The 14,448-nt window shown below is 37.9% G+C and overlaps 1 protein-coding gene and 1 pseudogene across 2 annotated transcripts; both read right to left on the reverse strand.

Annotated features, from left to right (window-relative positions):
- Window positions 1-7,665: 7,665 nt before the first annotated feature.
- LOC308258871 (fibroblast growth factor receptor 1-like) lies at window positions 7,666-10,128 on the reverse strand (the record flags this gene model as incomplete). Its single annotated transcript, XM_080689492.1, is given in 3 exon segments — window positions 7,666-9,174; window positions 9,177-9,815; window positions 9,817-10,128. Coding segments are annotated over 3 exon segments (2,460 nt in total).
- Window positions 10,129-10,317: 189 nt separating this feature from the next.
- On the reverse strand, window positions 10,318-10,857 carry LOC308258948 (small ribosomal subunit protein uS8-like; annotated as a pseudogene). Its single transcript has one exon. The product of its transcript is annotated as a small ribosomal subunit protein uS8-like (transcript).
- Window positions 10,858-14,448: the final 3,591 nt, after the last annotated feature.

Here is a 14,448-nt window from a genome sequence, read left to right on the forward strand (position 1 = left end):
CTAGTGTATTTTAAACAATCTTTTGGCAATAATAAACCAAGGCATTTTTTAGATCATCTATGTAAAACATCACATTAACTTAAATTTTGAGATGGAAAATAAAATGAAGGCTCTGTATGATGCACATTTCCCTTTAATACTTCAAAATTGCTCACTAAATTGTGTATTATTAACTTTGCAGTAGCATCTTCTACAATATAAAAGAGAAACAAATCAATATTTCTAGTAGTTACAGAGTTATGTGTGAAACATGTTGGCTAGCTGTTGTTTTCCTTATGGGAACATGATTTTGTAGTCTAGGGAAATTATCTTTGATTCCTAATAGTATGCTTTTTAGAATAATGTGATTATTTAAGAATTTAATTTGTGATTGAAAATATAACTAATATTTTTTCATATTATAACATATTACTTCTCATTTAATTAAATGCACTAGATAGATATAACAGAATAATAATTATTTGCTTAACCTAGACAATAACTAAGTATGGGCTACTCTTTTCAATAGTTCTCCTTCTAAAACAAAGGAACTTTTGGGTAGATGCCCAGAGTAGTATTGCCTCATCAAATGGTAAATTTGTTCCATTCTTCTGAGGATCCTCCATACTGTTTTCCAAAGTGGTTGCACTAATTTGCAATCCCACCAACAATGTTTTAGAGTTTCAACTTCTCCACATCCTCGCCAGCATTTGTTGTTATTTGTGTTTTGAATGATGGCCATTCTTTTTGGAGTTAGGTGAAATCTCAAGGTAGTTTTTATTTGCATCTCTCTGATTGCCAATGATGTTGAGAATTTTATCATGCATTTATTGGCCATTTGAATTTCTTCTTTCATGAAGTGTCTATTTATATCACTTGCCCATTTCTTGATTGTATTATTTGTTTTTTTAAGTGTTGAGTTTCTTGAGTTCTCTGTATATTCTAGATATTAGTCCTCTATCAGAGGAGAAGGTGGCACAAATCTTCTCCCATTCTGTTGGCTCTCGATTGAGGTACTTGACAGTTTCCTTTGCTGAACAGAAGCTCTTCAGTTTCATGCAATTCCATGTATTGATTCACCTTTTAGTTTCTTGTTTCTTTGGAGTCTTGTTGAGAAAGTATTTATCTGTGCCTATGTGTAAAGATAGGAAACCAAACTACCATACTAATGCATGTGTATCTATGTTGATAGCTGTACAATTCACCATATCCAAATTATGAAACCAGCCAAGATGTCCTTTAACAGAGAAATGGATTACAAAACTGTGGGATATGTACACAATGAAATTTTACTCAGCCATAAAAAAACACAATTACATCATTTACAGGGAAATGGATGAAATTGGAGCACATTATGCTAAGTGAGATTAGTCAATCACAAAAAAATTAAGCAATCAGATACTCTCCCTAATATGTGAAAGCTAAGGAGAAATGGGTCATAGGAGGAACTCTAGATGAAAAAGGAGATTCTATAGAGGAGCAAATAAGGCAACCTAGCTGAGGGGATGGAAGAGGGGAAAGGAAACTCTCTAAAGCACATGATGTACTTAAACAAACATATCAAAGTCAACCACTAAGTCAAGCATGGGAAGAAGGGATGGGGAGGGAATAGGGCAAGGAATGGGTAGGGGTTAACTAGGCAATGTGTGCATGTATGTCTACACAAGTTTATTATCCCATTATGATGTATGAATAAAATCCACCAATAAAAATATTTTAAAAATAAAATAAAAATAAAGGAACTATGAGATGATTCATCTTTAAGGTATTTATTTCATACCCATATACAATTCAAGGCATGGGATCAAATTATTATTTTAACAAGTTCACGATCTTATTGAGGGTGAAAGTTTCATGACATATAGAGAAAAATATTCATATATGTAAACACATAATGAATGATAGGGCAATAGATGTTCGAAACTCTACCCAAATCAATGAGCAAAGGTAACATTAAAAAATTTATTTTGATGATATAGGGAGAGAGAGAAGGAGAGAAGGAAAGAAACATGATGATAATATATGTATATTGGGATTGCATGATGATAAAAAAGCCTATTCAATCATTCATTTGGAAAGCAATAATTTGAGATCTATTACTGTGAATTTATTAAATAAACAATCAAATTTTCTATTCTTTAACGTTTGGTTTCTTTATTCATCTGAAACTACAACCTCTCCCATGCTAAATTGCATTTAGTTTTCTATTACTTAAGATTGTTGCAAACATTTGAGCATTTTCCATCAGTTTTTATCTTTCATAATAAGACTTAGGCTACATTTATGTGAGCTGTTTTTTTAATCTTTTATTTTGGTCTCTCTGTATCTAATACATGAATTTGAATGTTCTAATTATTAACAGTTTATTTGTCTCTCTGATACTTTTCTAGTCACTGCAAACATGCAATTGTGGAGAAAGTAGGTTGATTCCTGATCAACCTGATTTTTGTCTTTACTGTATGAGTGGAGGCAAAAAAAATCAACAAACAAATATATCAGTTATTGCAAATAGTCATAGATATTCTGAGGAAAATAAAACAGGAACAAGTGATGGAATTACAAGGAAAATTAAAGCAAGCATTTAAATAAACAATCAAATTGTTTGCAGAGAAGTGAAGTAATTCAACAGAGACTATACATGTGTAATAGACGTAAGATTTTTTGACAGATGACAGAAATAAGAAGAAGTAGGAATACAAATACATGTTAAAACAGAAAAACATAAAGTCAATTTGCACAATTTTTACTTGATTCACTGAACATTTTATGAGTTCTTAGCATTTCTTAAAATAAAAAAAAATTTTTAAAGGTTTCAATGAAAAGCCTCAACTTCTAACTAATTATTGAAGTCAGACTGAAAAAGGCATTCTTAATCACCTTAAGCCAGTCTTAGGAATCAAAGCATGCTTAGTTCTAATCCGATTGCTGACATTGACCCCTTTTCTTGCCTTTGGAAAATTGCTTAATCCTTCTGCTTTTATTTGATGTTTGTTGAATGCAGATAATAAGGCATTATTATGTTAGTTAGAACTGCAATCATATACAGCTGAATAAACCAAAAAATAACCACATGTATGGGAATGTTAGGGAAGAATTCTCTTTTATAATGTGTTTCAAAAGTATTCTTAAAAACATAAACAAAAATTAGATTTTTAAATTGCTTACTTATATGAGTTATGAATTGAAAGATATTTATATATTCTTGGTAACATACAACCCATTTGAAAGTAAAGGTATATTTCCTGAAAAAATAAACACTTTAGTTATGATGATATACATGGTAGCTGTCAGTTTCCACATTAACTTTAATTAGTTTATTAATGAGTAATATGCCTTCCTTTCAAAGATATAAATATATAAATAACAAAAATAAATTAATTAAAAACAAAACATGCTAAAGAGAATTTAATCATTTTCCCAAGAGTCTCTATGAATTTAGAATTTGTGTTAGCAAATAGGTGACTAATAATAGAATTATATGGTATTATAATCAGCATTTCACCATATTTATACCCAAAGTTTCTAATAATTATTAATATTCACCTTTGTTTTGGAGTAAGATAATATGTTTGAAATGAGAACAGTTTCCTTTGCCATATCAGTTATTTCTTGGATGTACTAGAGTGTATGAAAAAGGTGAATAACATTGAGAAAATCTCTAGTCATCATCAAATATTAATAGTAATACATAATAATTAAACTATGAGACAACTATAGTCGTTCAGTATTTTCTTTTTAGTTTTATTTTAAAAGAATAAAGTTGATATCAATCACAGCATATGACATGAATAGGCAAAGCCTTAGACTATATATGTCAGAAAAAGAATTATAATTAATGATGTATTCACAATATTCCTAAATATTAAAATAGGAAACACATTGATATTATGTACATATGTGAAATTACTAATGCCTACCTCAAAATCATGTATGAGGAAAGAGAAGGAGTAGAGAGGGAGCCTGGAGAAAGTTAACCAAATGATATATTCATTCTCTGAACTTCATTATGATGTGAGACTCCAATGCAGCAATGAAGTTATAAAAATACATAATTTAATTTTCCTAACATATCTTTGATAATTCTACAAAACGAATGCTATGATTACACATTTTCCTAATTGATAAATCTGAAACTCAGACTAATTTCAATGTCTAATATTATGGTTAGTAGATAAGTGAGCTATCAGTAAAAACTAGGGCTCTTTCCAAAAATATGTTGTACATATTCTCTGTACTTTTGGTTTTATAGCTTATAACTATAATACACTGTTATTTCATGGTCAACTTTAATGCTTTTTATGTAATTAACTTTTATTAAGAAGTCATTTCATTTAATTTTCGCAATAATGTATATATTGTAAAGAACAAAAATTATGCGTGTAAGGGATGTCATTATGCTCAAATTTTATACATATGCCAAATTGATATTTATATAACTTAGAAGATGCAGTATTACAGAGAATGAGTAACTGTGAATAATTAGATAACTTGATCTTAGCACAGCATTCTACATTAGCTTATGGCATTAAATAAATTTATTTACTTTGAAAAATATGATGGTAAAAATTTTGTTTCAATTAGTATGCTTTGATTATGAGAAAAATACACTGAAACTGCATAAATTTAGAGGCCATGTAAAGGCTCAAGGGAAGACTAGAGATTTCAAAGAAAAGCTGAGTATTCAAGACTCATAGAATGAGAACAAGAACATGATTATCTAAAGTTATAATCTAATTTTCAGTGTTTAATTGTGATGTCCTCAGGATACTCCTTAGTATAAGTAGTATATAAATTTATTCTTATATTATTTTGCATGAGTAAAACTTCAAGAGATAAGTGTAGAATTGGCAAAACTGAATCCCATAATCTTCATTTGAACAGGGAATATTAACTTACATCAAGCAGTGCTAAATGAAGAAGGCCTAATTCTCCCACAGAAAACTGAAGAAGCGGTAATAATGAGGACTAAAGCAACAGATGACTGCATACTTGGAGGAAGGCAAGAAGGAAGGAAGCAGGAGGCAGGATGTCTAGTTTTATGAAGATAAGAGTGCTTTGGCTACACAGGCAGTATTGAGTGGAGTGCCAGAAACTTATGGCTCAACCAAATCTCCTCCAATATTTTTATTTTAACCCATGTTTGATAGCACGTGATAAGTTTCCTCTGCATAGGGTTTGAGAACTATTTACCAAGCATCTATAGGCACATCATTTTCTGGCTAGTACTATAGGCTTTGAATTCCCTGATGTGGTATTAGTCCACACACATAGAGAACCTTTTAGAAATACATTTTAATCTGAACTAATCTATGTTTTTCTCAAGATAGAAGAAATTCAAAAGTTCAATAAATGTATGAAAACAATGTTCAACATTATTAGCAATGAGAGGTGCATATCAAAACTATCCTAATATTTCACCTAACTCCAACTAGAATGGCTTTCAAAACACAAACAACAAATGCTTGGAAGGATGTGGAGAAGTGGGAACTCTAATACATTATTGTTGGGACTGCAAATTGGTGCAACCACTTTGTAAAACATTATGGAGGATTTTCAGAACGAGAATGAACCTACCATATGATCCAACAGTACCACTTCTGGGTATCTAATGAAAAGAATGGAAGCCAAACTACCAAACCAATACATGCGTATCTATGTTCATAGCCACACAATTCACAATCGCCAAACTATAAAGCTAGCCAAAATGTCCATCAACATGTAAATAGATTAAAAATCTATGGGATATGTACACAATAGAATTTTACTCAGTCATAATGAAGAACAGTGACATCATTTGCAGGGAAATGGATGGAGCTGGAGAATATTATGCTAAGTGAGCTTAGTCATTCACAAAAAGTAAAAGAAACAATCAGATGCTCTCCCTAATCTGCAGATGCTAGGGAGAAAAAGGTCATAGGATTGATTCTAGGAAAAGGAGAAACCATAGATGAGCAAAAAAGGCAACAAAACTGAGGGGGATGAGAGAGAGAATGAGAAAAATTTCCTAATGAACATGATGTACACTCACAAACATGGGAATGGAATGGGAACCGAGGAAGGACAAAATGAGTGATGTGTACATGTATGCCCCTACCATCTACCATACCCCTTAAGATGTATGACTACAATGCACCAATAATAAAAAAGATAACATCTAAATGTTTATCATTTGAATGAAAACAATGTATTCCCCAAAGTATCTTGTTCTTCTGATTTTCAAGAAAAGTTAACTAGGTTATGTTGTGTTCACTTTCTCCAGTGGGTGACTGTCATTAATATCACCAACTCAATCAAGAACAGTAAGAACCTCCAAATCAACTAGTGCCTCTTTTAAGGTTTCCCATGTGAGTTTGAGGTAAAGAAAATCATTTCAAGAGGATGGAAGCTTCTTTTTAACAGTCAGAAACCATTCCAAAAAAAAGAATTTTTTTATTATTATCATCTCCAAGTCCATCAAAGGAGCAGTCATAGATTGCAGGTCAGGCTGAGTTTAAGACAGCCCAAACACTGCTGTTCTAATAAGAGGGAGTTACCCACTTAATCTCCGAGCTCATCAGCCAGAGTTACTACAGTTGACCTAATTTCTGTTATGGTCACCCATCTTTCACTCAGTATTTGTATTTGTCTCAGTCACTATTATCTGAAAAGAGGGTGAAACTCTTCTTACCAAGATAAATCTTTGGACTAGTTGTTATGAGATGGGTCTATGATTAAGTGTCAGATACATAAGACTTAACTAAATCACCATCCACGCAGCTGGCAACAAAATCTCTCAGCTGTTATTTAACTGTCTTAATTTCATGTTCAGTGATAAAAAAAAAGTTTTCACTTCTAAAAGCAGTGTATAAACATAGCAGTAACACACTTGTTTGTCAACATTTGGAATGCTCAAGCTTTTATAAATCCATTTAAATGAGGTGTGTTTAAACAGATGTGTTTTTTTTTTCTTCTGTTTTCTTTGTTTTTAATATATAGTAACTGATGTCTCCCAGCCACCAGGAGCATCTTACCCAGTGGGTAAATCTCTGGGTAAATCATGTCTTTTAAAAAGACATGTAAATATATACTCAGATTTATACACTTTGTGTTTTCTTTCATAGCTATGTACAAAGTCCCCAGGTCAGGGCTGTACCCCAGGGCCACACCACTGCTCCCAGTTTTCACCTCATCATCCTTTAGTCCCAGGTATTTGGTCAGAAAAGCAAATTAGTGCTGGAATTAATTAATAAACCCCTGGCACCATCCAGGTGGAGCAGAGGTCACCTTCAACTGAGGCTGGGAGCATCAGGATGCCCACTGCAGCAGCCCCAAGGACCAGACACCTGCCACAGGGAATTCAAGGTTGGGGTTTAGGGTGAAACAGACAACACCAACACGAGAAAGCTCAGTGGGCTTCTGTGGGCAGGCCTGCTGTCTTCCACTCCCTCACCTTCAGGCGGTCTTCAGCAGGGAGGAGGCTTGGTCCAACACTTGGGAGGGGATGAAGGCCATTGGCAATACCTGCCTCTTTGCTCCCGTCTCTCACAAGTGGGCTGTGAGGGAGAGGAGCTCAGTGGGTGTAGACAGGCCACATAGGATGGCCTTGGTAGGAGGCTGGCTCCTGCCAGCAGGGAAGGGCAGTCTCATGGGACCAATGGAGAGGGATAGAGTTGGTAACAGAGTTCAGGGTAGGCTGAGGGAAGGTGGTCAGCACCATTTGAGTCCACCGCTGGCAAGCTGTGTTGGGTGTTGTGGCAGACAAGGCTCCTTGGGCAATGGCTCATGAGAGAAGACAGAATTCTCCCCTGAGGAGCAGATAGAACTTAGAGTGTCAAGAAAGCTGGGTGAGTATTGGTCCAGGAGCATTGACAGGTCCAGATACTCCTGGGTGGAGGTAAGAGCCACAATGCAGTCCAGGTCTTCCACCAGCTGCTTGAAGGTAGGCCTCTGGGAGGGCACTGCATGCCAGCAGTCCCGCATCATCATGTACAGCTCATTGGTGCAGTTACCGGGCTTTTCCATGTGGTGACCCTCCTTCAGCAGCTTGTAAAGCTCTTCCACAGGCATACCAGGATATGGGGAACCACCCAAAGTGAAGATTTCCCACAGGAGCACCCCGAAAGACCACACGTCACTCTGGTGGGTGTAGATCCTGTCAAACAATGCCTCAGGTGCCATCCACTTCACAGCCAGCCAGCCGTTTGTGGTCTTTTTATAGTAGTCGATGTGGTGAATGTCTCGGGCCAGGCCAAAGTCTGCAATCTTCATCACATTGTTCTCCATCACCAGGACATTCATGGCAGCCAGGTCTTGGTGTATGCACTTCTTGGAGGTAAGGTACTCCATGCCTCGGGCCACCTGATAAGCGCCGGACACCAGGTCCTTGGAGGAGAGTTGCTCCTCTAGTCTGTGGCTAGGGTTGTAGCAGTACACGAGTCCTGGAGGCATCCGGGCCTGCAGGAACTCCCGCAGATTGCCCTGGGATTCATACTCCACGATGACATACAGAGGACTGTCCTGCGTGCAGGCCCCCAGCAGGTTGATGATGTTCTTGTGCTTTCCAATCATCTTCATCATCTCCATCTCTGAGATTAGGTCTGACAGGTCCTTCTCTGTTGCATCTGACTTCAGCATCTTCACGGCCACCTTTGTAACATGGTTAGGTTTGTCCTTGTCCAGCCCAATGGTCTCTGCCAACACCACCTGTCCAAAGCAGCCCTCTCCCAGGGGTTTGCCTAAGACCAGTCTGTCCCGGGAAAGCTCCCAGCAGGGATCTTCAGGGAGCTCATATTCAGAGACCCCAGCTAGCATGGGAGTCCCACTGGAGGAGAGACGTGAGGGCCTGACCCAGCTCATAGAGGCACTGGAGTCAGCTGACATTGTTACCGGTCTGTGCAGAGGGATGCTCTTGGCCAGCTTGTGCACAGCCATCTGGCTGTGGAAGTCACTCTTCTTGGTGCCGTTCTTTACCTTATAGATAATGACAGAGCCCACCATGCAGGAGATGAGGAAGGCCCCTGTGCAATAGATGATGATCTCCAGGTAGAGGGGTGAGGTCATCACTGCTGGTCTCTCTTCCAGGGCTTCCAGAATGGTAAACCATGCAGAGTGATGGGAGAGTCCGATAGAGTTACCCACCAAGCATGTATACTCCCCTGCGTCCTCAAAGGAGACATTTCTTAAATGAAGCACTTCCATCTCTTTGTCAGTAGTATTATATTAACTCCAGCAGTCTTCAACATTTGGACATATGGCAGGTTATCCGGACCAATCTTATTCCCGTTCACCTCGATGTGCTTCAGCCACTGGATGTGGGGCTGTGGGTCGCTATGCACTTTACACATGAACTCCACATTGCTGCCTAGGGCTACCGTCTTGTTAGCAGGAAGCCCTGCCTGCAGAATGGGCTGGTGAGGGGACCGCTCCACGACATCCAGCTGGTAGGTGTGTTTAATACTGCCATACTCGTTCTCCACAATGCAGGTGTAGTTGCCTTTGTCTGAAGGCACCACGGAGTCTATTATAATGGTCCCGGCGGCATAACGGACTTTGTAGCCTCCAATCCTATGGTCTGGTTTGAATTTTTTGCCATTCTTCAACCAGCGCAGCGTGGGGTCAGGTGTCCCACTGGAAGGGCACTTGAACTTCACTGTCTTGGCAGCTGGCACTGCATGCAATTTCTTTTCCATCTTTTCTGGGGACGTCCAATATGGAGCTACGGGCATACAGTTTGGTTTGGTGTTATCCATCTCCTCCTCAGAAGAGGAGTCATCATCGTCATCGTCGTCCTCTGAAGAGAGGACTGCATCTGAGACATTGACGGAGAAGTAGGTGGTGTCACTGCCAGAGGGGCTGCTCAGCGGTCACGCAAGTGTAGAGGCCGGAGTCAGCGGGCACGGGGTCCAGCACCTCCACCTCCTCCCAGGTGATGTGGGTGCGGTTGCTTTCCACCTGCTGAACCCCTTCCCGCAGCCAGTTGATGCTCTGCGCATCGTCCCACAGCCGACAGCGAAGCTGCAGCAGGTCAACAGGGTGGGACAAGAGGGACTCCACTTCCACAGGGGCTCCCCAGGGCTGGGCTTGTTCAGGCAAGGTGGGGGCCGGCCTGGCAGGGCACAGTGTGGCTGTGACCAGCACAGCCCAGAAGAAGAGGCACTTCCAGCTCCACATCCCAGTTCTGCAGTTAGAGGTTCGTGACAAGGCTCCACACCTCCATGGATAATCCACCTAGATCTCAAGTTCCCTTCTCAAGGAGGTTCTCGCTCCGCACTGCGGTCCCGCCGCTGGGGAGCCGGCCTTGGCTGTGCTCCCGAGCCCGCAGGGTCGCAGCAGCGCTTGACTCCTGGGGGCACAGCGCCTCCAGCCCGGTTTTTTTTTTTGTTTTGTTTTGCTTTTTGGGTTTTGGGTTTTTTTTTTTTTTTGTGTGTGTGTGTGTGTGTGTGTGTGTTTGTTTGTTTGTCCATGGAGGCTTTTATTGTACACATTTCACATCCCTAGAAAAAGAAGCCCAGGATTTTCCCTCCCGTGTGTTTCCGTCTTGCTTTCTCGTGGTCCATGATGCCAGCTGAGGTTGTCAGCACAATGAAACCAAACTGAGGAGACGGGAGCAGATTATTCTGCCATTTTTCTAGGTCTTTGAGCTGCACATCAAATCTGGGGCTGATCACGCCACACTTGTTTAACCTGCCTGTGAGGTTCACAACAATTTTCCCAGCTCTGTGGTCATCGATGATTTCAAACTGGCCAATGTAGCCATGCTTCATCAAACCGGACGATGACTCTGGAGCACGGCCTAACGAGGACCTGGCGTTTGCCGCTCTTCTAGGCATTGTTGATACTCTTGAGAGCATGAGCCAGGACGTTCATGCGCACCCTTATGGCGACACGGAAAGATGGCGGAAAGAGCTAAACAGACGTTTTACATTTATTTGGTAATTTTGTATGGAGCAATATGTTTAAAAAATTTTATATATAAATTTATTTTTTTTTAATTTATGACCATTTTATATCTTCTTTCTTATTTTTGGCACTGGGGATGGAACTCAGGAGCATTGTACCTCCAAGCTACACCTCCAGCCCTGTTTTTTAATCATTTTATCTCTTTTGAAACAGGGTCTCATTGAGTTGCGAAGGGCCTCGCTAAGTACCTGAGGCTGTCCAGGAACCCTATCCTGTGGTCTCAGCCTCACAAATGCTGGGATTACAAGCCTGAGCCACCATGCCCAGCTCCTCAAATCTCCTTTTTGAATTGCTTATTTTAATCTTCTGTGCATTTACATAAGTAGGTGTGTGTGTGTGTGTGTGTGTGTGTGCTCACACACACAAGCACCCTCTGGCATTCCAGCAAGATAACCCTTTTTAGCTGTGTTTTAAATATCTCTTCCCATTCAGTGACTTCCCATTATGTCATTATGTCCTTCCTCTTTCCTGTCTGCTTCCCAGCTGGCATGAGCTGAAATGCTTTTCTCCATTGTGACTTTCAGCTTTGGGGTCAGCTGTTCATGGAATGAACCTCTGAAACTCTGGTCCAAATAAACATTTTCTTCTCTAAATTGTTCTTCTCGGGTATTTCATGCCCAATGACAAAAACTGCTGCATAACACAATGATCAATATTTTATTTTTCTCTGAGAAAATTTTAATTCATTGATCTGTAATTATGATACAAATTTAAGAAAAGCTTTAATGCTTTGATTTGCTATTACACAATATTATAGCCAATATAATTAGTATAATAAGAATCACTTTGGGCCTGAATTTTCATAGGCTATGAATGCTAATGAGGATGATATCCCTCCCCTACCTTTCATATTAAATTTCTCAATTAAATTAGAGTTGAACAAGGAAACAAAATAAAAATTGAACATGAAATAGCATTCTGATTAAATATCTAAATATTGATTATGTGCAGTTTTAAACACTGCTTTTCAACTGTGGAAAAAGAGTAAGTTGATACAGGAAAAATCATTTTTAAGCTACTTCAAAATAAATTATTGAATATAACTATCTGAAGAGATTCTTATGAAATTATACTATTTTCAAGCTGGTTGTGGTGGCACACACTTGTAATCCAAGCATTCGGGAGGCTGAGACCAGAGGATCATGGGTGGTTCATGGACAGCCTCAGGTACTTAGTGAGGCCCTCTGCAACTTAGTGAGACCCTGTTTCAAAAACGAATAAAAAATATGGCAGGGGGTGTAACTTGGAGGTCGAATGAGCCTGGGTTTCATCCCCAGACCCACCCCCCCCCCCAAAAAAAAAGAAATTATACTATTCTTAAATAAACAGAAATGAGATTTCAAGTAATTTTCTCCTTTTGCAAAAATTGAGTATCATAAATATATATTTCCTGAATCAAGTCCTTAAAATTGATTTTCTTCTCCTTGTAAATAGAAGTTTCCCTCCCATTTTACAAGGAATTTAGAAAACAAACTAATTACAATAACACTTGCAATGACTAGCTCTAATCCTATGGTAGACACTAATTTCAGTGAGAAATAATATCTAATTTTATGATCCTAACAATTTTATCATTAGTGTACATTATGACAAAGTTAAAAAAAAATCACCCCAATTTAGGACAAATGACAGAGATAGGGTATGAGCAGAAATGGAATCTTTGTTCTTCCTGGGTTCATGCCAGGAATTTGTGATTGTTTTTCAATAGGACCCACAGTTTAATATTTATATTTTACCATCAATCCTATTTTATTGTGCCTCTTCAAACTTTGGGGGGATATTGTAGATTTTATTCCTTTTTTGTAAAAAATAATATTAATAGTCTAAAAGATGGTCATGATTTAAACAAAGAAAGACACATTTATCAAAGAAAATATTACAGATTTGTAATAAGTACAAAGGGATCTGTATGCAACATTCAGAGGCTGAAGTTTCAGCCTAAGCACAGGGTGCTACCATCCTGTGCTTTAGCTTCCTTTCCATGAAAGAAGGATACTACATATTTATTTCAAACGTTTGTAGTGCAGAAAAAAGAAATACTATAAAAGATCCTGACCATGTGAAAATATTTAAAAGTAAAACCAGTAGATTTTTTTCCCCTGGTACTGGGGATGGAACCCAGGGGCAATCAAGCTACACCCCCAGCTTTATTTTGTATTCTTTGTTTTGAAACAGGGTCTCACTGTGTTGAAAAGGGCCTCACTAAGTAGCTGAGGCTGGCCACAAACCATGATCCTCCTGTTTCAGTCTCCCAAATGTTGGGATTACAAGTGTGTGCTACCAAGCCCAGCTGAGCAGATTTTTATGTTTCAGAAAAAAATTTGTTTTTTCAGTGGTAATTAACTTAATTCCAGAGCCTCAGGCAATTCGAGCATTGTGCTTTCTAAAAGATTCTAATTTTGTGTGTCATTTAGTAGTTTAAATTGGTTACTGTTTCCTTTCTCTGCCCTCCTCTTAATCCTGACAACAGTAATTGAACTGTATTATGTTGTCAAAAACAAATTTACATTTATTTGTTTATAGAGTACTTACAAGCATAAAATTATATTTTGTGTTTACTAAATTATTCTGAATAGCACCTTAAGAATACATTTCCCTGTTTCATGTTTTGTTATTTTTATAAGCAAATGAAAGCAAGAAAAAAAATTAAGCATAGCTTCAACTCAGTGTATATAAGAGTAATTAAAACAAATCCCACTTAATGAATTTGACCAGAAAATTATAAAGCATAGATGCAAAAATCAAGCATAACTAGTTACCAAGTAGTTTAAGAAAAAGTATATTTTAGTACATGCAAATGTATACATAAATAGAAAATGCTATGATGTGTTTTGCTTCTGAAAGTCCAAACTGAAATCAATAAAAAACACAGTGACCATGTATGTTAATTAATATCATGGGTTGTCTTGCTGCAAAATTGTGAGTATTTTTTTCTTTTGGTCTGTTTTTAGGTTTCAGGAAACTTGCTTTCTTCTTTTCACTCTTTGGTTAAAAGCAAGTTTACAAGTGACTAGTGACTGAGTTATAATGAAATAAATGTCTTAATTTCTCAAAATATAATTCATTGCAATTCTTCAGACACACATATATGAATTGAAATGTTCCCTTCTCTTTTACTTATAGTAAAATTTTGGAAAAAGATATATTATTTCATAGAAAATAATGAAAGATGGGAGAGGAACAATAACGTGGGTAAGACAGAATAGCTATGGTAAAATTCCTGTACTAAAATACTATCAGAGCCGGGCGTGGGGGCACACGCTTGTAATCCCAGCACTTGGGAAGCTGAGACTGAAGGATTGAGCAGGTTCGAAGCCAGCCTCAGCTACTTAGTGAGGCTCTCAGCAACTTAGTGAGACCCTGTTTCCAAATAAAGCTTAAAATAGGTCTGGGAGTATAGCCCGGAGGTAGAAAAGCCCCTGGTTTCCACCCCCCAGTACCACTAAATAAATAAATAAATAAATAAATAAATAAATAAATAAAATATTATCAGAAAAATAGAATACAACCAAATACAGTTTGTCTGTAAAA

The sequence above is a fragment of the Muscardinus avellanarius genome, assembly GCF_963383645.1.
Source record: "Muscardinus avellanarius genome assembly, chromosome: 2".
Classification (NCBI taxonomy): Eukaryota; Metazoa; Chordata; class Mammalia; order Rodentia; family Gliridae; genus Muscardinus; species Muscardinus avellanarius.